This window comes from Saccopteryx bilineata, chromosome 4 (assembly GCF_036850765.1).
Source record: "Saccopteryx bilineata isolate mSacBil1 chromosome 4, mSacBil1_pri_phased_curated, whole genome shotgun sequence".
NCBI lineage: Eukaryota > Metazoa > Chordata > Mammalia > Chiroptera > Emballonuridae > Saccopteryx > Saccopteryx bilineata.
The window spans coordinates 131,292,912-131,317,817 of record NC_089493.1 but is presented as its reverse complement, the minus strand read 5'-3'; the positions used below and the strand labels follow the sequence as shown (position 1 = coordinate 131,317,817).

The 24,906-nt window shown below is 53.7% G+C and overlaps 1 protein-coding gene and 1 long non-coding RNA gene across 2 annotated transcripts; one reads left to right on the top strand and one right to left on the bottom strand.

Annotated features, from left to right (window-relative positions):
• Window positions 1-5,827: 5,827 nt before the first annotated feature.
• SNX33 (sorting nexin 33) lies at window positions 5,828-21,830 on the bottom strand. The gene is made up of 2 exons (XM_066278273.1): window positions 19,293-21,830; window positions 5,828-12,186 (listed from the first exon to the last, which is right to left on the bottom strand). The coding sequence occupies exons 1-2, from the start codon at window positions 20,767-20,769 to the stop codon at window positions 11,933-11,935; spliced, it is 1,731 nt and encodes a 576-aa protein (XP_066134370.1). The 5' UTR covers window positions 20,770-21,830; the 3' UTR covers window positions 5,828-11,932.
• Window positions 21,831-22,023: 193 nt separating this feature from the next.
• On the top strand, window positions 22,024-24,186 carry LOC136336518 (uncharacterized). The gene is made up of 3 exons (XR_010731466.1): window positions 22,024-22,237; window positions 22,749-22,880; window positions 22,960-24,186. It is a non-coding gene; the product is annotated as an uncharacterized lncRNA (long non-coding RNA).
• The last annotated feature ends 720 nt before the right edge of the window (window positions 24,187-24,906 follow it).

The window sequence follows — 24,906 nt, the reverse complement described above, 5'->3', positions numbered from 1 at the left end:
AGAAGCTCAGGGCTGGATCCACAGGGCCCTGATATCTGGGCCAGTCTCTACCCAGAGCAAACAGTTGCCTTGAACTGTAAGCTGAGACAAGGTGATGGAGCCACCAGGCAGGGTCTGGTCTCAGCTTGGATTTCCCCCAGAGGGAAATCCAACCCTCCCTTCTCACACCAATGGCCTGGCCTGCCCTGCCCCCAGAGTCTGCTCTGGTCCTTCCAAGCCTCTTCTGGACAGTGTGGGCTGGCACCCAAGGCCTGGGCCAGCAGCTCTGTCAGGACCTTGCAGATCTCGGAAGTGCCCCAGAAGCTTAAGGGAGTGCTATTCACTTTATGCCTGACCTGTGGTGGCGCAGTGGATAAAGCGTCGACCTGGAAATACTGAGGTCGCCGGTTCGAAACCCTGGGCTTGCCTGGTCAAGGCACATATGGGAGTTGATGCTTCCAGCTCCTCCCCCCTGTCTCTTTCTCTTCTCTCTCTCTCTGTCTGCCTGTCTCTCTCCCTCTCTCTCTCCTCTCTAAAATGAATAAATTAAAAAAATTAAAAAAAAAATTCCGCAGCACACCAAGACATATTTTTTCCCAATCTGACAACAGCAACAAAAATATAGATATAATTTTGATTCATTCACATGGAATGGCTATTGTGTTGGCTGCTGTCTTTTTTTTTATTATTTGACAATCTCAGGGAGAAGAAAGAGGTCAGCGCCTCTGACTAGACAATTGGGGACTGCATATTTTAAAAATTCTTGTGGCGCACTGAAAATGGCCCCACTGAAGCAGTGACCCAGCTAAAAGGAGGTCAGACCTTGTGACTCTGTTCCAGGGTTTTGTCTTTCACTCCGCCGGCAATAGACATTTACTAAACACCTACTTAAAGCACCTAACCCCAGGCTGCCTGTCCTTCTCTACCCTCTTTTTTTCCCCTTACCCTTTTATAGTCTCTCTATACCCCACACATTTGGCGGGATAGGGTTCTGATATGGCATCTCTGCTTCTGGGGCCCCCAGTGAGGTAGAGGGAAGCAGAGGAGGGCAAGGCTGCAGCCAAGCCCAATCCACTGGGAAGGGTCTTCAGGGAAGCAGCCCACTCCCACCCTTGCTGCCCTAAAACTGGTCCCAGAGAAATGCCACACCTCCCTATACCCTGCCTTCTGCAACCCAGGTGGTCCTTCCCTCCCAGGCCCCTCCTCACTGGTCTGGGTCCCACAGACAGCGTGAGTGACAAAGGCAGTGTCTAGCCCAAGTCACCAGTCAGTGCCTCTGTTTCACCAGCAGAGGAGGGGGAAGAAGCTAGCTGCCCGTCAGGCCACCACCCAGGCTGGTCAGAAAGGAGGAGTGGGCCTCTCTGAGCTCGCTGTCCCACAGAGGGTAGGAGAACAGAGGCACTTAACGATCCCATCTGCCCCCCAGAACAAATGTCAGCCATGGTCCCCAGCTTGGGTGCTGCCCCGGTCCTGGCACCCCACTGGCCTCCCCTTCCAGGTTGCTGAGGCCCTGGCATGAGCAAAAGTCCTCAGTAACTTAGAGTAGATGTAGCTCAATGTTGTGCACTCCTTCCAAGCAGGGCACATCCTGGCCCAGGGTGAGGTCCACAGTAGATGTCCCGTAAACATTTATTGCCAGAAAAGAGCCCCTCCCTTCCCATAGGCTAGGACGTCTCTAACCACCAATCCCATCTGGACCTCCTTTCTTTTTTTTCTTTTTTCTTTTTTTACAGAGAGAGAGAGTTAGAGAGAGGGATAGACAGGGACAGACAGACAGGAATGGAGAGATGAGAAGCATCAATCATTAGTTTTTCGTTGCGCGTTGCAACACCTTAATTGTTCATTGATTTGCTTTCTCATACGTGCCTTGACCGCGGGCCTTCAGCAGACCGAGTAACCGCTTGCTCGAGCCAGCGACCTTGGGCTCAAGCTGGTGAGCTTTTGCTCAAACCAGATGAGCCCTTGCTCAAGCTGATGACCTCGGGGTCTTGAACCTGGGTCTTCCACATCCCAGTCCGACGCTCTATCCACTGTGCCACCACCCGGTCAGGCTGGACCTCCTTTCTTAAGCTGCCTCCAGTTCCCCTGGTTTCCTGCATTCCCAGGGGTGCTGGGCATGCTCCCAGTTGCTGCTCTGGCTCCCAGATCCCTTTCACGGCCCAGGCAGACCTGACCCCAGGCCCTAGGTCTCTAGGGAGCAGGTTTGGTCTGTCCCTCCCAGACTCTTCAGAGACCACTCCTCTCTCCCTCCATAGTCACCCATGGCTTCCTCCCACACAGACACCCCAGGCCTGTCTGGTCAGAAACCCATGGGCTTTTTCCACTTTCGCCAAACCATTTGTGAGTGCCCACCAGACAGAGAGTGGATTACATGGGGCAGGAGGAGGCTACTATCCAAAGCCCTCCCACTCAGTCTTTTCCTACTTTGCAGCCCCTCCTCAGAACATCCTGTGCCAACTGATCTAGCCAAGGCTGGTTTACCTTCTGACCCAACCTTCAGGAGCAAGGAGCACAGGAGAGCCAAAGGGGCTCCCACTGGTACCCCACCCGGAAGACCCCGCACACAGTTGGAGGGCTCGGAGTCCCATCTCAGTGGTATGACTGGTCACGACCACACAGCCCACTTCCCAGAGGCTCGGAGCCCCTCCAGATGCCAAGGACACAGCACTCAGCGGTGGGACCTACCAAAACAGGGCAATAGACCAAGATGTCTTTTCAAAGGGCCATGGTAGCGAAGTTCTTAGGATAGCACCAGGCACGTAGTACATGCTCAGTAAACGTGGACAGCATGGTCAGAGCTGTCATAACCGTGGTTATTTTGAGTTGTCTGGTGCTTAACAACGTTCAAAGTTAATATTACTGTTATTATTATAATTTATCACAGCACCCACAGCGCCTGGCATGTAGTAGGTGCTAAGTAAGTGCTCAGACGTTCTGGAAAGTCGTTCTGAAATGCACACCTTCCCCATCTAGACGAGAGGACATTGAGGCACTTTGCTGGGTCTGGAAAGGAAAGGGAAGTGTGTGGCAAGGAGTCACAGTCTGGATAGAAGCTGGCAGCCCCGCCCTGCCCCCTCTCTTTCATCCCTCCCATCCCACTGATCCAGAGGACTCTCCCCTCCCTGAGGTTGGGGGGTGGGGTGGGCTGGGACTGTCTGGCCCACCTTGGAAGAGGAGGGCAAGGTGGGCTCAGAAACAGCACAGGGCCAAGCAAACCGGAACCTACACACACACCCTCCTCGGAGACCTGATATCCACGCTAAGGAGACATCCAGTATCACCTGCTACGAGCCAGGCACTGTGCTAGGCCTGGGGGCACACCAGTGAGCAAGACAGACAAACAGCAGCTGCCCTGAAGATACATGTAAACCCTAACTAACCCTTGCACTGAAGTATCTGCAAATGAGATTGTGTGATGTATGGCATCTGTGGAAATCAAGGACTACATGGAGGAAAATATCAGCTCAGGGTTGATACCATAGAAGCTAAGGAATGGTACATGGGGACCCACTGTATGGTACTAATTTCTCTATTGTTACATGTGTTTGAAACTCCCCATAATAAAAAAGTTAAATACATACCCATATGTAATTAGCAGTTAGTAATAAGTAAAACGAAGAGAAATAAGGTAGAGTAGATGGGTAGGGCAGAAGGCTAAGACTACAAAGATTCTTTGCACAATCATGGAAGGCTTCTCCAAGTAGGTGACATGTAAGCAATGACCTGTGAACCACACAGATCTCTTGGAGGAAAAACATTCTGAGCAGAGAGGAGTGCAAGTACGAAGGCCCTGAGGTATGGGCAAGCTTGGCCTACGTGAGGAACAGCCAGCAGTCCCCTGGCCTGGGGAGCCCTGTCCAAGGTGAGACCAGAAAGCGGACCTGCGGTCTGAGGCAGGGTGTGCGCTCCCCTACACACGGCAGGAAGCCCTGGAGGTTGAAAGTGGGGTGGGGTGGGGAGACATACTTGATTTAGAACGTGGTTTTAAAAGGTTGCTCTTGGCTCCTGTCGACAGTCATGGAGCAGGACAGAGAGCTTGGAGGCCACTGTGGTTGTCCAGGCAGGCGTGACTGAGTCATGGGCTAAGCAGCAAGCTGATGAAATGGGTCAGCTTTGGGGTCTCATTTGAGGATCTGACGAAGCATTGCTCATGGATGAGATGTGGAAAGCAAGACAGGAGGTGCTGAGCATGGTCCATGGGCTTGAGCTCTGGGCTGAGAGATAGCTCTTCCAAGCTGGGGACACAGGGCTGCAGGCAGAGCCCGTGGGCACAGGGGCACACAGTGCTCATTCAGCCACCACACCACTGATGCACATACAGGCGCAGGCTCAGAGCCCCTACCCCACCCTCATCCTTCCCAGCTCACCCTCAGCACTCACAGGACTGCCTGCTCCCCAATGTTTCCCCACCAACTCTCATTCTTGCCCACGTTGGTTCCTTTAACAAGGACACTCCAGACTCGAATTCTTCACAGAGATCAGAGCCTGGCCCCCGACTCCAGCTCCCTGCCCTTGGTCTCACCTGTCCAGTCCCATCTTCCGTGACCAGATCCTTCTCCCACACCCCAGCCTGAGGCACTGCAGAATATTATCACACAAGTATTTGCCCAGTGCTCTCTGTGGGCGATGCCCTCTGTCCTTTCACCTGGACTTGGAGGCCCCGGCTGCCCCAGTACCCACCACCTGCCCCCCCCCACCCTTCCTGATTCCCATTCACTCTGCGGAAGGGTTGCCTACCCCCAACTCCCACCCAGCCTACCCGCCATGGACAGGCAGCCTGGGGCAGCAGGACAGGTCTGCTTCATGCTCAGGCAAACCTCAGCCCTACCCACCACCAAGCAGCTGCACCTCACACAGGTGACTCAACACCGCTGAGCCTTTGTTTGTTGGGAGAGGTTGGCAATGGTTCTCACCTTCCAGACTGCAATGGACAATAATTCCTGGGAGACCCTTAGCCCGATGCCCAGCACAGAGCAGCTACTTAATGGCAGCTGTTATACACTCAGGCCCACCCCTGCCTTCCTGGCCCATGTGGCTCTAAGGACATGGAACACCTGGGAGTGGTGATAACCACACACATAACCTTATGCCCCTGTGTCATCACAATGCCGGGGAAACTGAGACTGCGTGGTGACTTAGCTGAGGGCCCCTTAGCTGAGGTGACTCTCGAGGGGTCCTAAGGTGGAAGCCTGCTTGTGAGTCTAGGGCCGTGTTCTGCTATGTGTGGTGGGACACCTCCCGCCCTGGACTGACAGGAAGCTCCAAGGAGTCTGCGCCCATGGGGATAGGGTGGCAACACACGGCATGCCTCAAGGTCTGGGAGTGGCCTGGGGCCTTGTCCCAGGCCCAGTCCTGCCATCTGCCCAGTGTGTGGCCTGGGAGGGCTCACCCAGTCAGTGGTCTCATCTATGAAATGGGGCACCCATCTCCCTGGCCTGAGGGCAGCTCTGAGTTTCTGCTCCACGCCAACAAGCTCTGTGGTTCCTCACTGAGCATGTGCTCTGCACAGGCAGTCCTACCCACAGGTTTTGCTAAAAGCCATCAGAAATCCCTGTGATGAATTCACACATGGACATGGGAAGTGGTTAAGAAATTTCCCAAATTTGCCACCCCCTTGAGCTTCCTAGAGGCCAACGAGTTACAGGGGCCATTGAGAGGGCCCCGAGTGCCAACACAAGAAAGGGCCACACACAGAGGCCTCAGGATGGCGAGATCAAGGGAGCAGGGGGTGGGAAGGCAGGAGGTGGGTAAACATGACCAGAGAGAAAAGGCAAAAGGGGAAAAAAAAGCCAAAATCAAAATCAATAAAGTTTAATATTTATAAGACAAGACATTGCTTAGTAGTAATGACCCCAAACTCAGATAGGTATATATTAATGACTTTTAATGTAGAATGCCAGCAGACACTTCCATGTGACAGGGTGCGGGGCTCAACCTCTACAATTCAAAGTGCCAGGAACCTGTATGTGGTCTTCAAGACCGCCAACCCCCCAAACATAGAGGCATCCCTAGGAAAAAAGGGGTACCCAGGCTGATTTTGAGATAAATTTTCTACCATGTGGGAGAGTAGAAAAGCAATGGAGGAATTCAGGTCAGTTACAGAAATATGAAGTGACGCTGCTCACATGCTCATCTGTGACAGAGCCCCCATGCTGACTTAGACACGCTGTGCACGATGCCTTTTCACCCTCCTCATCCCCAGGGGCTGGCAGGACCCACCCACCCTCAGGGCCCCCTCACATTTCAGCAACTGTGCTCCCCAGTCCCCTACCCTTTCCCATCTCTGATGCAGAAATCTGCCACCCCATCTTCCTGTGAACCTAAGTGAGTTAATAAAAGAATGAGGCCAGAGAGCGGGATCCACATGTCCAGAGGCCTCAGACTCACTGTGTGATCCGAGGCAAGTCCTGTAACCCCTCTGGTCTTGTCCATGAAATAGCATAAGGATGTTTAGCAAGCCTGCTGCTGTGCGGACCAAGGGGCCCACAGCGGTGTGAGACTCTGCTTTTTAAAAAGGATGGACCGCACTTAGCTTTGACTAACCAAACAAAACCTAGGGAACAGAGGTTCGTGTTCAGCTATGTGGAACCCAGAAGTGGCCTTTGGTTCCCAGTTGGCCTTTCTGAGCTGTCTGAGGAGATGTGTTTCTACTGTTCCCCCATGGTCTTTCTGCCACCATCATAGGCTTCTGCCCTAGCCAGTGGAAAGAGGTACCAGAACCAAATTGGTGGGGAAGCAGGTTTGGGGGGGGGGGGAGCCAAACCGTCTTGGCTCCTGGAGGTCTGAGTCAGCAGGCAGGCAGGCAGGGCGGGCCCAGTCCTCGCATGCTTAGGAAGATGTTGCAGGAATGTTCCTCCAGCCCAAGGCCTGGGTTCTGCCTGCTGCATCCTGGCTCTGGATCTTGTGAGCTCGCAGCCTCAGCTCTGGCTCCAGAGATGGGAGATGCCTGGAGCTCAGTTCGGTGGCTTCAGCCAGGGGCCTTCAGAGGCAGCCTGATCCTAGGGGTAATTGGCAAGGCCAGGCCAGAGCCCACGGGGAGCTGCTGCATGCTGGACCAAAGCACACCTGGCACAGTGAGAGATGTAGACCACCTCTCACTAGACCTCAAGTTCCTCGTCTGTGCAATGAAGTACTGAATGTGATGGTTTCAGAAGATGGGTAACCCAGCTGGCTACCCTGGGAGGCGGTGCAGCTATAGTGAGCGATACCTTTGCTATGTGTACGCATCACTGTGTGTGAGGGCACGACCATGCGCACGAGACTGCGGTGTGGCTGTGATGACACAGTTTAAGTTGATGCTGTGAGAACAGGTGACATGTGTGGGCATGGCCAAGTGTGAGCTGTGTGAGACACACGGGACAGTGGATGCAGGACAGCATGACACTGGCTAGGAGCGCAGCTACAAGAGCATGTGGTCAGGTGTGGCCGACGTGCCTGTGGGGAAAGTTGTATGACTGTGTGTGGCTTTGTCTGCTTTGGGTTGGGCAACAGTGTCTGGGGCCATGTGGATGTGTGGATGACTGTGTGGTTATGCCACAGGATGGAAGGACAGTAGTGAGCAGGGACACTTGACTCCCCCAGGCCTGGCTCTGCTCCAACCATGGCACAGTGGTTCACAGCCCTCCTGTGTGTCCAGGAGGCAACAGAATGCAGGGTCTGAGAACCACCTCCACCCCTAAACCCCGAAATGTGGCCACAACACAGACTCCTTTCCTGGAATAAGCCAAGACTGGGTACCTGGGGTCCTGTACCTTCAGGTCCTGACAGTTGCCTAGGGACAGAAAGAAAGGCCTTCTTTTCCAACCCCCCACCCCCAGCAAAATGAGGGAGGAAACTGGAAGCAGCTGGGTCCAGCTCAGTCTGGAATAAATGCCCGGTAAGTGACTGAGGCCAGACAAAAAGCCAGACCACCACCAGGATACACCCCCATACCACTGCCTCTAGCCCCCTGCCTTTTAGCAGACAGCCCCAACACCCCACCCTACTCAGAAAGAAACCAGAGAAAGGGGTTGTGACATTCCTAGTTGCCACCATACACACACTATCTCAGCCAAGAAACCTCAGGATGCCTGCAGTAGGCCTGGCCCACCCCACAGTTCACTTTCTGGTTCTTCTAAGTCCAAGCTGGCCTGGCAAGTGTCAGGCCTACCCTTCACCCCGAGGACAAGAGGTGCGGGTAGTCCCAGGGCAGGAAGCATGAACAGGGACTTTCCAGGCATGTGGGGAAAGAGCATTCCCACGCTACACAGACTGGTCCCAAGAAGGAGCCACCATCCCCCAGCCCCAGCCCCCTTGCTGTGGTCACATGGCTCTCCACAGAAGGCCACCTATAAGTCAAAGCTGAGAAAAGACTGGGAGGGGGTGGTGAAGGGCAAAGTCTATAGAGCAGTTGGAAATGAAGGAAGGAGGGTGGGGAAAATTCCACAGAAAATCCCAAATCTGACCTAATTTTGACTCAGGGTCAAGGGCTCATTCCAGAAGTTCCTCTGAGGACATCCTGTCCTGAATGGGGAGTCCTTGCTGCCCCTCCCCCAGTGCCCCTTCCACTCACAGTGCCTTGTCTCCTCTCACTGTCCTGAGCTCCCAGACACCTCCCTCCACCAAGTCCCCGTTGCCCTGAAAGAGAACCATGGTTTCACCACCCTCTCCTTCCCCGTATGTGAAGAGTCCTGCTCAGCCCTGGCTGGTTTGGTCAGTACAGCATCAGCCCAGAGTGTGGAAATCCCAGGTTCAATTCCTGGTCAGGGCACAAAGGAGGTCAGGGTGCTGCCTTTACTTCTCCACCCCTTCTTTTATATCTTCCCCTCCTGTAGCTCGATAGGAGTGAGTTGGCCCCAGGCACTGAAGATGGCACCATGGCCTCTGCCACAGGCACTAAGAACAGAGTAAGCCCCAGATGGGGGCATATGCAGGAATCTATCTCTCTGCCTCCCTGCCTCTCACTTAATAATAAAAAAATAATAAAATAAGAAAAAAAGAGTCCTGCTCATCCAGCCTGTGGCACCCTTAAGGGCAGAGCCAGGGAGCCTGCCTCAGTTTCTAACATGGAAGCCACCGCATGGCCCGGTACCCAGGACTGCCTGGTAAAGGACACAATTTCTGAGCCCCACCCCCTTCCCCTGTCCTGAGACCTCCCTGAGGAGAGGAACCCCATCGATGAGACTGCCCTGGGACATAGCCTCCTACCCCTTCCTCATTCAACCCTCAGCCCAAGATCAGAGCAACACAGCCAAACCCCTGGCGGGACTCCACCATCTGTGAGATGAAAGCCAGGTCTGGGAAGGGCATGCATCTAGCTAGGGTCCTCAGTTCCCTCTAATGTCCCAGATAGCACCTCCTGCCAGCACAGCTCTCCCCCCAACTATTCAAGTTCCTGGATAAATTTTGTGCCTATCATGACCCCCACAACAATTAGGGTTCTAACCTTCCCCCACCCTCATCTCCTATGGGATCTAAATTAAAAAGTTATGTGTTTATCTTAATTGTAAAAGGTTTATCAAGAAAACAAGGAGCCTGACCTGTGGTGGCGCAGTGGATAAAGCGTCGACCTGGAAATGCTGAGGTCGCTGGTTCGAAACCCTGGGCTTGCCTGGTCAAGGCACATATGGGAGTTGATGCTTCCAGCTCCTCCCCACGTTCTCTCTCTGTCTCTCTCACCTCTCTCTCTCCCTCTCTCCCTTTCTCTCTCCTCTCTAAAATGAATAAATAAAAAAAAAAATAAATAAAAAATTAAAAAAAAAAAAAGAAAACAAGGAAAAATATTCAAGCAGCAGCAGCAGCCAGGAATGGCTGTGACCTCCTGGATGGAGGGGGCTAGCAGTGGCACCAGTCAATTCCACCAAACCGGCTGCTGGACCACGCCCTGGCCTGGGGGCTAAGAAGTAGCCCCCTCGAGGATGTAAACATGGGTGGGAGACAGTACAACTGGCCAAGACCGAGGTGGGCATCACAGTGAGGCTGGCCATGGGCAGATGGGCCCAGGCTACTCCCTGGGGCAGTGGGCAGGCCAGCCTATCTCTTCCCCCAGGTTTCCCACTGAGCATCAGGAAGGATTCCGGATTCCCAAGACCAAGGATCCTAGGAGCCTGGGGTCTGAGCCTGCTGGAGTGTGGGGACCTATTGGTAGTGAACTCGAATAGCTGGTATCTTTTGGGTATCCCCTCTAGAAAGACAATACCAGGGACCTAGGGTTTGTGACTTGTCTTAGCACCTTGAGGCCAGGAGAAAAAGACGCTGCAAGGGCTCTGGTCATCTGGCTCAGTGGTAGAGCATCGGCCCAGCATGTGGAAATCCTGGGTTCAATTCCCGGCCAGGGCACACTGGAGAAACACCCATCTGCTTCTCCACCCTTCCCCCTCTCCTTTCTCTCTATCTCTCTCTTCCCCTCCCGCAGCTGAGGCTCCACTGGAGCAAAGCTGGCCCAGGTGCTGAGGATGGCTCCATGGTCTCCGCCTCAGGCTCTAGAATGGCTGCAGTTGCAGTGAAGCAATGCCCCAGAGGGGCTGAGCATCGCCCCTGGTGGGCATGTGTTAGGGACTGAAAGCCAACAGGGTCTTTGCAGTTGAGATTTTGGGGGGACAGAGATGTGGGGAACTGGCAGTAAGCTGACAGTCTGCCCAACCCCCCACCTCACTTGTTCTGTGAAGTTGCTAAAGGCTATTTTGCTATGATGCTGGATTGTTCATACTCATCCTACCACCATGTCCCTTAGAAAGAGTGGAAGCAAGTTTCTTTTTATCCTTTGTTTTGTAAAGTTAAGATATTATGTATGGTGGAGGTTTTCTGCACTTGGTAGAATTCTTGGATTGCCTTGGAAATGTGATCAGAGATCTCTTTGATTTGCTAATGACCTCCCTTTGCCCTATAAATAAAGCAGGAAGTGGGGGTGGAGGGCGCTCTATTCTTGCCATCAGTATTGCAGAGGCCTCCTAATGCCATCCTTTTTTTTCCTCTAAGCCTATTTTCTTAATTCCACACCTTTCCCACTCAGGACCTGAAATTACTAGCTGCACTGGCTCGTGACAGGCATGCCAGGTGGATCCCAGTCGTGTGCATGCGGGAGTCTATTTGTATGCCTGCCCCCACCACCCCAGCTTCTCACTTCAGAAAAATACAAAAAAAGAAAAAAAAAAGATGCTGCATGGTCCCCTGACCAAGGGCTGGGGGAGGTTAGCAGGTGAGGGGAGTATGGAGGCCGTCAGCTTGCAGCACCTCCTGCAGGGGGTGGTGTGGAGCAGGGACAAGGACGTGAGAGCGAGGAAGACCCCTCCCCACCAAGACAGGGCAGCAAACTTGCTTGGGAAAGGTGAATAAGAGAAGAAGGGTGTTTTCATGCCGCCACATCTTTGCCCACATTGTTCCTCTCTTCGGAATGTCCTCCCCATCTACTGTCCCCAATTACTATCTGGCAGGTCCTCAACATTCTTCAAGACACCACTCAAATGTCACCTACACCATGGAGTCTTCCCTGACTGGGAGAAAGAACCATCCCTTCTGTGAGCTCCCAGGGACCCCTAATTTGCCATGAGTCATTCTATATTACCTCCCATCCATTTTTGTGTCTGAACCCTACCTCAACTGGGAATACCCCAATGGCAGGCATGTCACAGCTCTAGGTGTCCAGCATCTGACCCAGGGCCCCAGCAGGCTCTAGTGTCTACTGAGTGAATGAGAGGGTGGTGGCCAGGTGCACAAGCGCTAGAGGTCCTAGGGTTGGCTAAGACTCTGGCCTGGCCTCCAGTGACTGACCAGAAGCCCAGACCTCTGCCTGGAGGGTTCCTGGCCCCATTCTCACCCCTACTGTGCCCCCACCTCTAAAGGGTGGGGGAATTCCCCAGAGGTGACCCATAAATCTCCCAGAGCCCACCCCAGCTGCTGCTGGTGTGGGGTGTCCAGATACCAGAGTATACCACAGTGATCAGGCCAAAGGCGGGGTGAGGCTGGGTGCTCGAGGTCAGAGGTTGTCGTACATGCACAGCGTCTTCTCCAGCTGCTGGCCCACCCGCTGGTAGAAGAGGATCTGCTGGCGCAGGTAGCTCTGCATCATGTGCTTGAAGTCGAGCTCACGGCGCTGGTGGAAGTGGTTCATCTCAGCCTGCAGGGCGAAGCCCACCACGCGGCAGCGCCTGCGAATGCCATCCGTTTCGTCCTGCGCCATGCGGCCCTCATCACTCATGCGCTGGCTCTCCTTTACCTTGGCAAAGGCACCTGGCACAGCCAGGGCGGGGGACAAGGGAGGTTAGGGCTCTGGTCTCCCCGGTTCGTCCCCTAAGTCCCCTCCGCGGGTCACCTTGAAGGCAGACAGTACCCGACCTCATTCCTGGACTCCAGACCCCTGGTTTAGGCACTGGTGTCTCTACCAGGATGTCCCCAGTACTCACCTAAACCAGATGCACTATCTTCCCCCAATGCCTGAGGCACTACCAGCAGCCCATGCATGAACAGTCACACCTGCTGGCTACACAAATCTCTAGGACCAGAATGTCCTGATTCAGCTCAGATGTCACCTCCTCCAGAAAGCCTCCCCTGCAACCCCACAGCATGAGGTGGCTCCTGATGGTCTAGGGTACCTACCCCCGGTCTCCCTCTCACACAGTCTCCCCCACTGCGGTTTCTCTGACCACCATCCTCTGAACTGTGAGCTCACTGTCTCGAGCACCTAAAACAAAGCCTAGCCCACAACAGATCCTGACACATCGCTGAGCTGACTCAACCTGTTCCTCACTGGACGATGACAACAGGCCCCAAGGACTACCCCTCATCAGTCCCAGCCTCTGGGAGGCTCTCCTGACACTCAGAGAGCAGCCAAGCTGGACATCCCCAGCTCCAAGCCTTGCCTGGCTCCCCTCTGTCTGCAGATCAAGGTCCACACCTGTTAGTGAGGCCCCCTGGGAGCTGGCCCCTGCACCCATTCCACACTGACCCCACGCTCATCAGACTCACCCTAACCTCATCTCTGCACCACCGGGTTCCCTCTGCATGATTTAATGCCTCCCATCAGGTACACCAGGAGACCCCTCCCCCCCACCCCATGCTCCAGGCACAATGCTTCCCACCCCATCACACTGTTGATTCTGAAACAGAGCCTCAAAGATCACCTGGAGTTTTCCTTTGTATGTGTCTCCCCCACACATGGGCCCTGGCCCCCTCCTCTTTCCAGCTCCCAGGGAACTAGAGGAAGCCATTATCATAACCAGCTGACAGATGGAGGGCAGGAGATGAAAGTGGACAGGTCACACCATTTGGAAGAATCTGAATGAGTCAACATGCAACAGGTGAATGGATTCCCGTTCTAAATTAACAGGTACTTGACTAATTTGCATGGAAGCAGTGGGGGCCAAGGGGGAGGCGATCTGCCAGTGCCTGGCATTCCATCCTCACAAGGCTGCAGGGACTATACTGGGCAAAGAATACGGAGACAGGAAGGACAGCACACTCCTGAGTGCATCAAAAGGATCGACCTACACAAATAACATGCCCATTATACGTGCCTCCCATTTCTTCTTTATGGAAGCTTCTCCAGGGCCTTTGGAACATTACTCTTTTTAACCTCAAATTGTTCTGTGCATTTACTGAGCATTTACTACCTGATAGGCCCGGGGCTCTAGATCCTGGAAACAACTCTGGAGGCCTTGAGAATGGCAGCACCCACATTAGCAAACAAGTGCATGGCTAATCAGCTAAGACTGGCACTTTGGGAAGACAGACTCAACTGTGGACAGTCTCTAGGGCTGTTCACACCGCACTCAAAAGAACTCTGCCAAGCCCTGGCTGGTTGGCTCAGTGGTAGAGCATCAGCCTGGCGTGCAGGAGTCCCAGGTTCGATTCCCAGCCAGGGCACACAGGAGAAGTGCCCATCTGCTTCTCCACCCCTCCCCCTCTCCTTCTCTCTGTCTCTCTCTTCCCCTCCCGCAGCCAAGGCTCCATTGGAGCAAAGTTGGCCCGGGTGCTGAGGATGGCTCCATGGTCTTTGCCTCAGGCGCTAGAATGGCTCTGGTTGCTATGGAGCAACGCCCCCACATGGGCAGAGCATCGCCCCCTAGTGGGCGCGCCGGGTGGATCCCGGTTGGGTGCATGCGGGAGTCTGTCTGACTGCCTCCCCGTTTCCAACTTCAGAAAAATACAAAAAAAAAAAAAAAGAACTCTGCCAGTCACCAGCTCCCAGCCCTTCAGCCACCTTCCAGATCCATCCCAACAGCTCAGGCCTGTGCAGCAGAAGCAGGACCACATCAAAGCCCAGGGTGAAGACCCAAGAAGGGACTTTGGCGCGAGAGGCCCTAGGGGCCATCTGCTCTCCCCGACGCCACTGCTATACAGAGGACACTAAGGCCATGATGGGAAGGGTGCAAGCCCACCCCCTTTCTGCCCCTCATGTAGGGGATGGCTAGCCCAGAGGTTTCCCTCCACAGCTGGGGTGTGGACACTACTTCTGCTGCAGGGAGTTCATGCCAGGGTACCCAGGAATTTCTGGGAAGCCCCCAGAGAATGGATTCAGGGCCTTGAAAAGGTCCTAAGGAATAAGAAAGGACTCTGAGGAATATAGAAAACAGTAAGACAAAGAAATTGGAGTTAAGCTTCAGCAAAGGGTATCAACCAGAAGAGAAGACACTAACCAGTCTAGATTCCACCTGCCTGAGAAAGTCCAGGTACAGTGGAGGTGGACCTGTACTTGAGAGAGCACTCCTGCCCATGGCCTTGGAGGAAGGAAAGGCTCCTTTTGTTGATGAAGACACTGAGGCCCAAACAACAGAAATGAAGCCATTGCAACTGCCAGGTATCCACAGACAGGCAGCAGAGCAAGGAGTCAGTGCTGGAGAGTGGAGACGAAGGCCAGGGCGTAAGGGGGAGTGGAGGCCGCACCCTACTCTGTCACCTCTCCACCCTGTGACTCAGATCTGGGGCCCAAACTAGCTAATGCTAACGGGCCCCAGAGACCCAGAGGCTCAGGCCTGCCCAGCATCCCCCAAATTCCACTCTGGACTCAACCTGGGATCTGAGGCCCCAGGAGGAGCCTCCTAACCTGGCCATTGTCCTGTTGGCTGGGTCCCAGGAATAGGGAAAGGAGGGTTGGAGCCTAAGGTGGGAGCTCCCTAAGCTTAATCAGTCCCACCTTAATCAGTCTTGTCCCCACCTCTTGGAGGTTGTTACCATGTGCTCCTGGTTGGGAGCAGGAGGTCAGAGTTCTGGTCCCAACTGTGTCACCTCCAGCAAGCCATGGCTCTTTTCTTTCTTTCTTTCTTTTTTTTTTTAGAGGAAGAGTAAGGGAGAGTGAGAGAAAAAAACATCAATTTGTTGTTCCCGTTATTTATACACTCATTGGTTCATTCTGGTATGTGCCCTGACTAGGGATTGAACCCTCAACCTTGGCATATCAGGATGACGCTCTAACCAAATGAGCTACTCATCCAGAGCCTGCCACTGCTCTTGCCAGGACTATGTCAAAGGGGACAGGTTGAACTAGATAGCTGCTGATCATTGCTCACAGCAGGATGATGCTTTAGTTAACACATCTGTAAAATGGGATAAGAAGAGTACCTATCCTCCAGTGTAGTTGAGATTTGATTGAACTAACATGTATAAAGTACATGGGTCCCAGCCAGGTGGCTCAGTGGCTAAAACATTGACCCAGTGAGCAATGCAGGTTCAACCACCGGTCAAGGCACATACAAGAAGCAATCAATGAGTGCACAAATAAGTGCACACCTAAATGGAACAACTAAGTGGAACAACAAGCTAATGCTTCTCTCTCTCTCTCTCCCTTCCTTTCTCTCAAATCAATAGAAAACTTTTTTTAAAAAAGTACTTAGGATGGCACCTGACCTAGTAAGAGGTCAAGATGCTACATGCAGCCTGACCAGTAGTGGTACAGTGGTTAGAGCATCGAGATGGGACGTTGAGTTCCCAGGTTCGAAACCCTGAGGTCACTAGCTTGGAGCAGGACCATAGACATGATTCCAAGGTTGCTGGCTTGAGCAAAGGGTCACTGGTTCAGCTGGAGCTCCAGGTCAAGGTCTGTATGAGAAGCAATCAATAAACAACTAAAGTGATGTAACTACAAATTGATGCTTCTCAACTCTCTCCCTTCCCCTTTTCTCTCTTAAAACAAAAATGGTATGTGCAATTGTGTGCAAATAGCTTTTCAGTAACAGCAAGAGCCAGCCAGTAGTAGCTTGGGGCAATGACTGTATTTATGGAAGCCTGGGAGGGTGGTAGAAGGAGGCTTAGATGGTGGCCCAGAACAGAAGATCCACTTGTTCCCCAGGTGGGTGCCTGCCTGCAAGAGCCACTTTGCCTTGGCCAATCTAGGAGCTCATTGGCCTCTCCATGCAGGCCCTGGGGCCCTGGGGCTGCCTCCAGCCCACTGAGGATTCCAACTAAATTAGCACTTGAGTATACAAGCCTCCCTCCCCTTTTCCTCTAAACTCCTCTACCCCAAGCAGCCATCCCTGGAGGAGTTCCTCCCCCACAATCAGGCTGGGCTGTGGAGTCAGATGCACCTGGGCTCCAGTTCCTGCTCTGCTCACCATCCAACCTCACTGCCCTTTGCTTGCAAATGTAGGGAACTACACCGACCTCCCTGGCTTGGGCGTGACGAGTCTGAGGACAGAGCCCTGGCTCTCATATAGGGGCCCTGGACAGTCACTATTTCCCTGTGTTGTCCCAGTGTAACTATTATTAGGACCCCCTTTCACCCCCAAGACTGCCCTGGTTTGAACAGGGGTCCAGGTGCTGGGCCTGTGGGCCTGTGGGCTGGTCTCAGCGCCAGCCAGACTTCACATCTCATTTCACTAAGGTAAACACTAAGTCTCAAGGTCACATCAGAGACATGTTTGTCTAACTCTTGGTGTCCTGATTCCACCTAGGCTTCCTTCCTGTCTGCCTGCCTTCCTTCCTTCCCTCCTGCCTGCCTTCCTTCCTGCCTCCCTGCCTCCCTCCCTCTTTTCTCTTTCTGCACTCTTTCCCTTTCTTTTTCCCTTTCCCTTTCTCTTTCCCTCCCTCACGCCCTTCCTCCCTTCCTTCCATGGCCCCTCCCACACGCTCACCATCTTTCAGATGAGCAGACAAGTGAGACAGAATCCTGGGGACCCAATTTCCTGCTTCTTCCTCTGAGGATAGGCTCGAATGCAGGACCAGGACGGGACACCTCCTCCCTCCAGCAGGCTATGGACTCCCACAGCCTGCCCAGTTCCATCTCAGCCAGATTCTAAGCCCCCTCCCTAACTCACTGAGCAGGCCAAGAAATGGAGTGCAGAAAGAGAAAGAATAAGCCCAAAAGGGCTTTGCTGATTGGGGAGGGTTCTCCAGGTAAGGAGCAAGCAGTAGGCCGGCCTCTGCCTGAGCTTGAATACATCACTCCAGAGAATTGCTGGTCCCTTACTCTTAGAAACACCTCAAGTGCAAAGTCAGAAATGGCCTCTCTCAGCTCTGTTTCCTGGCTCCAGGGGCAGAAGGGTCGGTCTGGCTTCATTCCTGTCTACTTCAGTGCGAGCCCAGGGATGGGGCTGCCTTCCTACTCTGTGCTGGGTGAAGGTCCCTAGCCACCATGGGGGGGGGGGGCAGCTGTTTCATCACTGTACCCCTGCCTTCCCATCCCCCTGCCCACAGAGGAACATGCCATCTGAGAAACTGGTTGGACCAGCTTTCCCAGGCCTCAATGCAGCTGTGGGTGTGGCTCCACTCCGAACCCAAACCCCAGAGACATCTGCCCCAGTGAGCTCCAGTCAGCCAGGCCACTACCCCTGCCCTGTCCCTGCCCCAGAGCTCAGAGCTAGATCACAGACATTGCTCTGTCGTCAACCACAAGTCAAGGATGCTATCCCCCACCTTGAAAGCCTAAGAGCTCATTGAGCCCACCCTCCCTTGTTCTATGGACCAGGAAACTAAGGCCCCAGAGACAGCAAAGCACTTCCCAGGGACATACAGCAAACTAGCAGAAGAGCCGAGACTAGAACTGAGGCCTCATGTCTCCTGAAACTGAAAGAAGAGGAAAGGAGGAGGAGGGATATATGGGAGGTGAGAGAAAAGGACAGAGAACAGAAAATAGAAAGTGAAAGGAGAAAAGAAGCTGGAAGTCAACCTCCTGGTAGAGGAGGGTAGCGCTGAGTATTGAGGTGGGGGGTGGTGTCTGTTGACCCCAGGCTCAATCCAGAGGCCTGATTCCTGGGTCCCACCCAGAGAAAAATTCCCAACAAAGCCAGGCCTGACCTCAAGGCCTAGGGTCCAAGGAGCCAGCCCCACATCCTACACCCTACAGATGTTCTTTCTGAGTTACCAAGCAGTCCAGGGAGGACCACACCTCTACCCTGGCATATGCCCTGCCTGCCTGTTGTCCTGGGACTCAGTCACCCGCTAGGTCAGCTCAGCAGACTCACACTACTCAGGCAAAAGACAGCCAGAGTCAGGAAGGAAGAGTTAGGTGGGCCATGTGCCCCGGGACCCCTAGTTCATCCCGGCCCAGCCCAGGTAACCCCAAGTGACCCGAGATGAGTCACTTCCCTGGCAGTTCCTTAATAGTAACAGAGAGGGACCCATCCTGTCCTTCCCTTACCGAGGAGCCGTGAGAACTACATACATAGCCAGGTTTGGTAGGTGGCCAACATGGACGTGTGCTTGGGAAGCCACAGGAGGGACAGTCCCAGCTAGGCCACAGACTCCCTGTGCAATCAATCCTCTGGGGACACCACTTCCTTCACATGTATCATGGGGACAACAATCCTCCCGTGCACAGGCTGAGAGCTCGCAGATAAGATACCCGGTGGGGTGGTGGGAGCAGGCTCTGAAGGGAGGTGAGCCTAGCAGGCAGTGGGAAGATGGCCATCCTGTGCTCATTATCTGAGTCTGTGTCTGTGCAGGCCCAAGGGCAAGGCCTGGGCCTTAGTCATCTCTGTGTTCCCAGAACCCAGCCAGACACGTTGAAGGGCTCAGTGCATGATGTGTCAATCAGAAAATAACATAGGAACAGAAGAAAAAAAAAAGGAAAGGAAGGGAGGGAGGGAAGGGAGGAAAGGAGGAAGGGGAGGAGGGAAGGAAGGAAAGAAGGAGGGAAGGGAGGGAGGGAGGGAAAAACCACAAGAAGGTAAACAGCAATCCCCATAAGGACAGGGACCAGACCTAAGTCACCGTAACATCCCTCCACCTAGAACAGCACCTGCCACATAGCAGGTGCTCAACACACTGTGGAATGAATGAACAAGACAGAGACAGAAAGACTAGATGAGCTGTTGTTCCCTTCTGTGCAAGCTATGCTCATGTCCCCATGGCCAGCAGAGTGCTGGCTCCATGAGGGTCTCTGGACGTGCTGCATGGGCTCTTACCTTTCTGCAGGTGGATGATGTCGGGGAAGTTGGAAAGCAAACCTTGGTAGAGAGAAAGCATGTCAAGCATCTGGAAGAGGTCGTTCTTGGGCTGTTCGGCGAACATCTCACCGACAGCTTCGTAAGTACGGCCCGTGTGAGAAATGGCATTGTTGAGGGCCTCGGAGCTGAAGGGGGGGTCCATCTGGAAGGCGTGGCTGATGGCCTGGAAGGCACTGCCCAGCTTTTGGAACTCCTTGCGGAAGCCCCCCACATGCTTCCGCACCAGCTCCAGCGCCACAGTGCTGAGCTGTAGCACACTGTCATCCAGCTTCTTGCTGAAGACCTTGAAGGTGTCCACGCGGTCTTCCACATCCTGCAGGTCCTGGTGCTCCGTGGGGATCTGGAAGGTGAGGAGGAAGCTGGCACCCACCATCTCATCCTTCTCCGCCCGGCGTTTGCCCATCTTCCACTGCTTATCATCCCGGCAGCTGAGGAAATGCTGGAAGCCCTCATACTGGGACAGCACAGGGTGGCTGGTCATGTGGTCCATCCAGAGGATGAGCCGCCGCTTCCTCTTCTCAATAAAGTCCTCCTCAAAGCGGCCTGTGGCCTGCTTCTCAGGCAGGTGGGGCACAGAGATGACAGTGAACTTGTGGAGCAGGCGGTTATAGAGCCAGTCAAAGTGCTTGTAGCGCCGGTAGACAGGGGAGCTAGCATGGGTGGGCGTGAGCTTGTAGGAGATGTAGCTTTTGATGCCCTTGAATTTGGTTTGTTTGGTGGGGTCCTCCACGGAGCAGGCAAACGGGTGGGGGTTAGCCTTCCATTGGGGGCCACGGGGGCCCATTTCAATGGAGTAGGTCTCAGAGATCTTGGCCATCATGGGCACATCACCCAGGATGAAAGCTTCCACTCCAGAGCGCACAAAGCACGAGAAACGGTTGAGGTTGCGCCCCACCACACTGCCTCGCTTAGCTGATGCCAGGCTGTCCTGCCGCTCCAGGGGTGGCTTGGGCCGGAAGGCCATGTGCTGCCTGGGATAGGCACCAGGGTAGGAGAGGTTGAGTGGGGGGTGGCCATTGGTACCCAGCCCACTAGCCCGTGGTTCCTCCACAACTGTGCACGCATCGTCCCAGTCATCCCAGTCATCATCATCCTCCTCCTCAAAGCTGCCCTGGTTTGAGAGGAAGCCACTGCCCCCACCACTCCCAGGGCTGGCCACACTGGGGCTGTCATACAAGCTCACCCCGGTGATGGGGGAGCCTACAGGGTTGCTGGAGTAGTCAGCATGGTTGAAGCCGGTGCTGAAACCTGACCAACGGATGATCTCCACATACGAGGCAGGGAAGAGCCCCTTCTCGCCTTGGCTGTTCTGGCCCTGCAGCCATCCATCCAGTGAGGTCTCACTGAAGATGACCAGGTCCTCCCCCTGCTGAATGTTGATTTCCTCCTTGTTCTCGCTGTGGAAGTCATAAAGAGCTCGGCCTTTCAGTGCCATGCCTGGGTCAGTGGTAGAGAGAGACAAGGACAAGGTCCTGCCCAGACCTAGGGTGTCTCAAGACAGAACTAGCAAAACCAAGGCCGCCCAGCCTCTCAGCCTCTGGGCCCCTAAGGCAGATCACAGCACCTAGAGTCGCTGTCCAGCCTTCCCCTCTTCAGAGCTGGGCCCATGGCCCCAACACTTCCCTATCATGGCAGCACACATCTGCAGGGCTGGGGGGGGGGGGGGGGCTCAGATCCACAGTTTTCCTCCCTTCCCTTGGCAGCTCCCTCCTCCCACTGCCAGAAAAGTCAAGTGACCCCGCGAAACCAGATCTGGGAGGGCAAGAACTCCACTTTACACTGGAACAACGTTCTGAAACAAAAGAGAATCGTTGGGAAACCACCGTTCCCGAACTGGCAGCTCTGGCTCCCAGCTCCTTCCCTAGCTCCTTGGGAGACTCTCACATTCTTCCGCAGATCTGCTCCTTCCTCCTTCTCCTCCCAGGCCACTGAGTTTTCAAAATTCCAGAAAATCCAAGAGGGGCGAAGAGAAAAGCAGCAGCTTCCTGAATCGAGTCCAAGGGTGGATGTGTCCAGCTTCCCAACGAGCCAGGCCGGAAAAACAAGGAATGAGACTTACACAGCAGGCCGCCAGCTCCCCGACCCGAGGCCCAGGGGGCCCCCGCCCGCTCACCAACCCAGTGGCCAGCCCCCACCCTGGGGAAGGAGGGGACCAAGTGACGCTCCGGCGACTCCTGGCCACCAGCGGAGTAGACTCTTTTGTTCGCCCAAGTCTTCAACAGTTTCTGAACCCGCGGCTGACCCGATCCGAGTCCGAGAACCCCAGTCCAAGGGCGCGCCGCAGCGCGGCGCGGGCGCACAGACACCAGCGCGGTCCGCACGCTCGCACTGAACAGGAGTTTGCGGAGGGAGCCGCAGCGAACAGATGGCGCACAGCCAGCCAGCCGGCTTTGTGCTGGCCCGCGGGTCCAGCGGGGCGGCAGGCTGCGCCCGGCGCGCCCTTTCCAGCGCTCGTGGTCTCTCGGGACCGACAGAGGGAAGCCAGCTCCGAAACTAAACAACAAGAAAAAGGCGATTCCGGGAGGTGGAGTCTCGGAAAGGAGGGAGCAGCGTAGGGGAGGCGCAGGAGAGAGAGGCGGGAGGAGGAAAAGCAAGCAAACTCCACGGCACTTCCCGCGCGGCGCGAGGCGGGGGACGCTGGCTCCGCCCTCCCGGCGCCGGTCCGCACTGCTCTCTTACCCCGCCGAGGTCCCGAGAAGGCGGCGGGGGTGCGGGGTCCCTAACCTGCAAAGCTGGCGCGCCCCCGCGGGGAGACACCCCTCGGCCTGAGGGCTGCGCTGTGCGCTGCGGTCCCGTCGCCTCCTGGCCTCCCGGGCTCCGGTCACCTTCCGGAAAGTTGCAAAGCGAAGGGCTGCTGGAGGACGCCGAAGCCGGGACCTTGGGGAGGGTGCTTGGGCTGCCGCGTAAGTGCCCGCCCCAGCTCCAGCGGGACCGGGCGGCAGTACGGCCCGGATAGTCCTCTAGAAGGGGCCTTCAGAGCAGCCGGGATACCACCCCTGCCTTGGGAAACTTCCTTCATGGAAAAAGACAAGACCCTTCATCTTGGAGCGACAGAAACAAGCCCAGGCAACACCCGATTCCCTGTTGCTTTGTGCTGTGGCGAAGACTGGTGTTCCATCTTTGCCAGCAGCAGAAGCGAGGAGAGAGGGGTGTTCCCAGTCGGCTTCCAGGAAGAGGCAAAGGGGATTTGATCTAAACCCATCCAGGGTCGCTGTTCAGGGTCACTTGGGATTAAGCTCAAGGCAGTCTGGATTTTTGCCCTAAAGCGTTTACAGTTCACCATGCTGTCCTTAATTCATCCATTCTGTCTCTGTCTCAATCATACAATCATGCACTCAAGGAAACATTCAGTAAGCTATTTGGTACCGGGTCCCTGGGCTACAGAGAGGAATAAACATTGCCTTTACTTTCCAGGGGCTCAGGTGTGTCTGGACAAGTAGACAGATGATCCCTGCCCAGTGTGACCAGTACCGTGAAATATGCTTGGGAAGGCACAGATCCCAGCCTGAATGGAGCAAGGATCAAGCAAGGCTTTGTGGAAGAGGGGTGAGGCTTTAGCTCCTACACCCCTTCCAGGCGGTGCCCTACCCCTCTTGTTAGGATTTACTTCCCCCCTCATTCTCAGTCTTTCCACTTTCTGCAGATTAACTGGCAGAGGGCAGTACTGCTAAAGATGGACATCTTTGGCTGTTCAGACAGGTGTAATTTGCAAGCCTCTGGCTCCAAAACTCAAGTTCCTTGACACAGTGAGTAGAGTAGACCTAATTCCCTGTGCAGGGCTGGCATTTGACCCAAATACAGCCTTTGTACAAACCTCGAAATCCTGGGTATATTTTTTCCCTTTTATTAAATTTATTGGGGTGACACTGCTTAACAAAATTATACAAGTTACAGGTGCACAATTCTACAATACATCATCTGTATACTGTATTGTGTGTTCACCACCCCAAGTCAAGTCGCTGTTATCCTTGTCCATTTGCCCCCCATGGACTCCTGTATCTCCCCCTACTCCACCGCCCCGCCAGGAAAAGCCCAGATATTAATTTGCACAGAGAAATAGAACTGTCAGACAAACCTGAATTTTTGCATTAATAGATAAAGGTTGTTTGGGCTGCTCCCTGGGAAAGCAGTTACCAGAAGGTTAGCACAGTGAACCTGGAACTCCCCAGAATGTTAACAGGAGATGGTACAGCAAGTCTCTCAACCAAAAGCTCTTGAGATCTTATCCTCTGCTACAGGGGCAGCCTTGAGTCTAAGGATTGTTTTGTTGTAAAGTACCCAAACCTCAATTCTATGGGTTTACATAGGACACCAAGTCCAGATAAATTTTGAAGAGTTTTATTGTGGTAAGGTATCAGAGAACTGTAAAAGTTAATATTGGCAACGCCATTTTAAAGAGAAGTCAGGCTTTCTGTCCTGTCCTTTCTTTGGAAAATGGAGGGGAAAGGATATAGCAGTCTCCTGACTTACAAGGATGACTAGGGTCATTTGGTTTTAAGTTCTCTGAAAGGATTAAAGTTATCTGAAGAACTCCCTTTCCCTTTCAGTAAGAGACAAATTTTACATACCACCCTACACTGATTTTGGCTCTTTCTCCCTTCCTGGAATCCTGAAGTTAATGTGTACCTCTAGGCAAAGGAGGAGAGATAGATACTAAAAGGTTTATGAATGTCTTTGATTATATTACTTGAAAGTTTTAACATTTTTTGTAAATCCCCTAGACAAATGTTACAATCTTGTTAATGATTGTGTTATGCTGTCATGCCCCACCCCCAACCTGTATGTAACCAACCTCTGAGATGTATTTGGCATGCACTATTTGGATCTGCAAATGCCCCATGTCAGCCATATGCGGCCGGAATATTTAATAAATCTCCTCCTTTAATAAAATCTTTCAAAATTCATTTGGACTTGGTGTCTCCATGTAAACCTGCTGAAGTGAGATACAGTACTTTTCAGAATCTGGGGTACAGTACTTTACAACATATGGGGGTGTAAAGCCAGAAGCCACGGCCATGCAGGTTCGCATTGGATTCGGACAGTCGGTAAAGAAATAATGGAGCCAAAAACTGGTGGGCTATAGTCTTTAATCCTAGCTTGCACCCGGCAGGCAAGTAAAAACATACACTGGACTCCAAAACCCACTCACATTCAGTGCTCACAAAGCCACTGACTTTTCCGAGTTTCCTAGAATCAAAGGTTTCTAGCTCACCAGACTTATTCTCCTCAGTTCCCCATCTCCTTCCTTATCCCAGATACAAACTGCACAAACTGGCTTCTCACTCAACACTCCGCCATCTTGGCTGCTTCTTCTGGCCACATAGCCTCTTTCTGCTCTCAGCTCTGCTCCCTCTGCTCTCTCATGCTAATCATCCCAGGAACCAAGAGAGCAAGCTCCCGTTCTACCCCTATTTTATAGTGTAGAAATCCAAACCTTTAATCCAACAGGGAAGTCTCTAATACAAAGTCACTTCTCTGAGGCATGATTGGATTGTACCACCCCACATCAAAAAGGGTGGGAAAGGCTTAATCCCAAAACCAAGCCCCAGGCTACACGGATTCTCAACACACA

Bases quoted from the DNA above. Each gene is read 5' to 3' on its own strand.
- SNX33 (XM_066278273.1), bottom strand. From the start codon at position 20,769: ATGGCACTGAAAGGCCGAGCTCTTTATGACTTCCACAGCGAGAACAAG. The intron at 12,187-19,292 runs GTAAGAGCCCAT...TGGCTGTGCCAG, and splicing joins CATCATCCACCTGCAGAAAG to GTGCCTTTGCCAAGGTAAAG.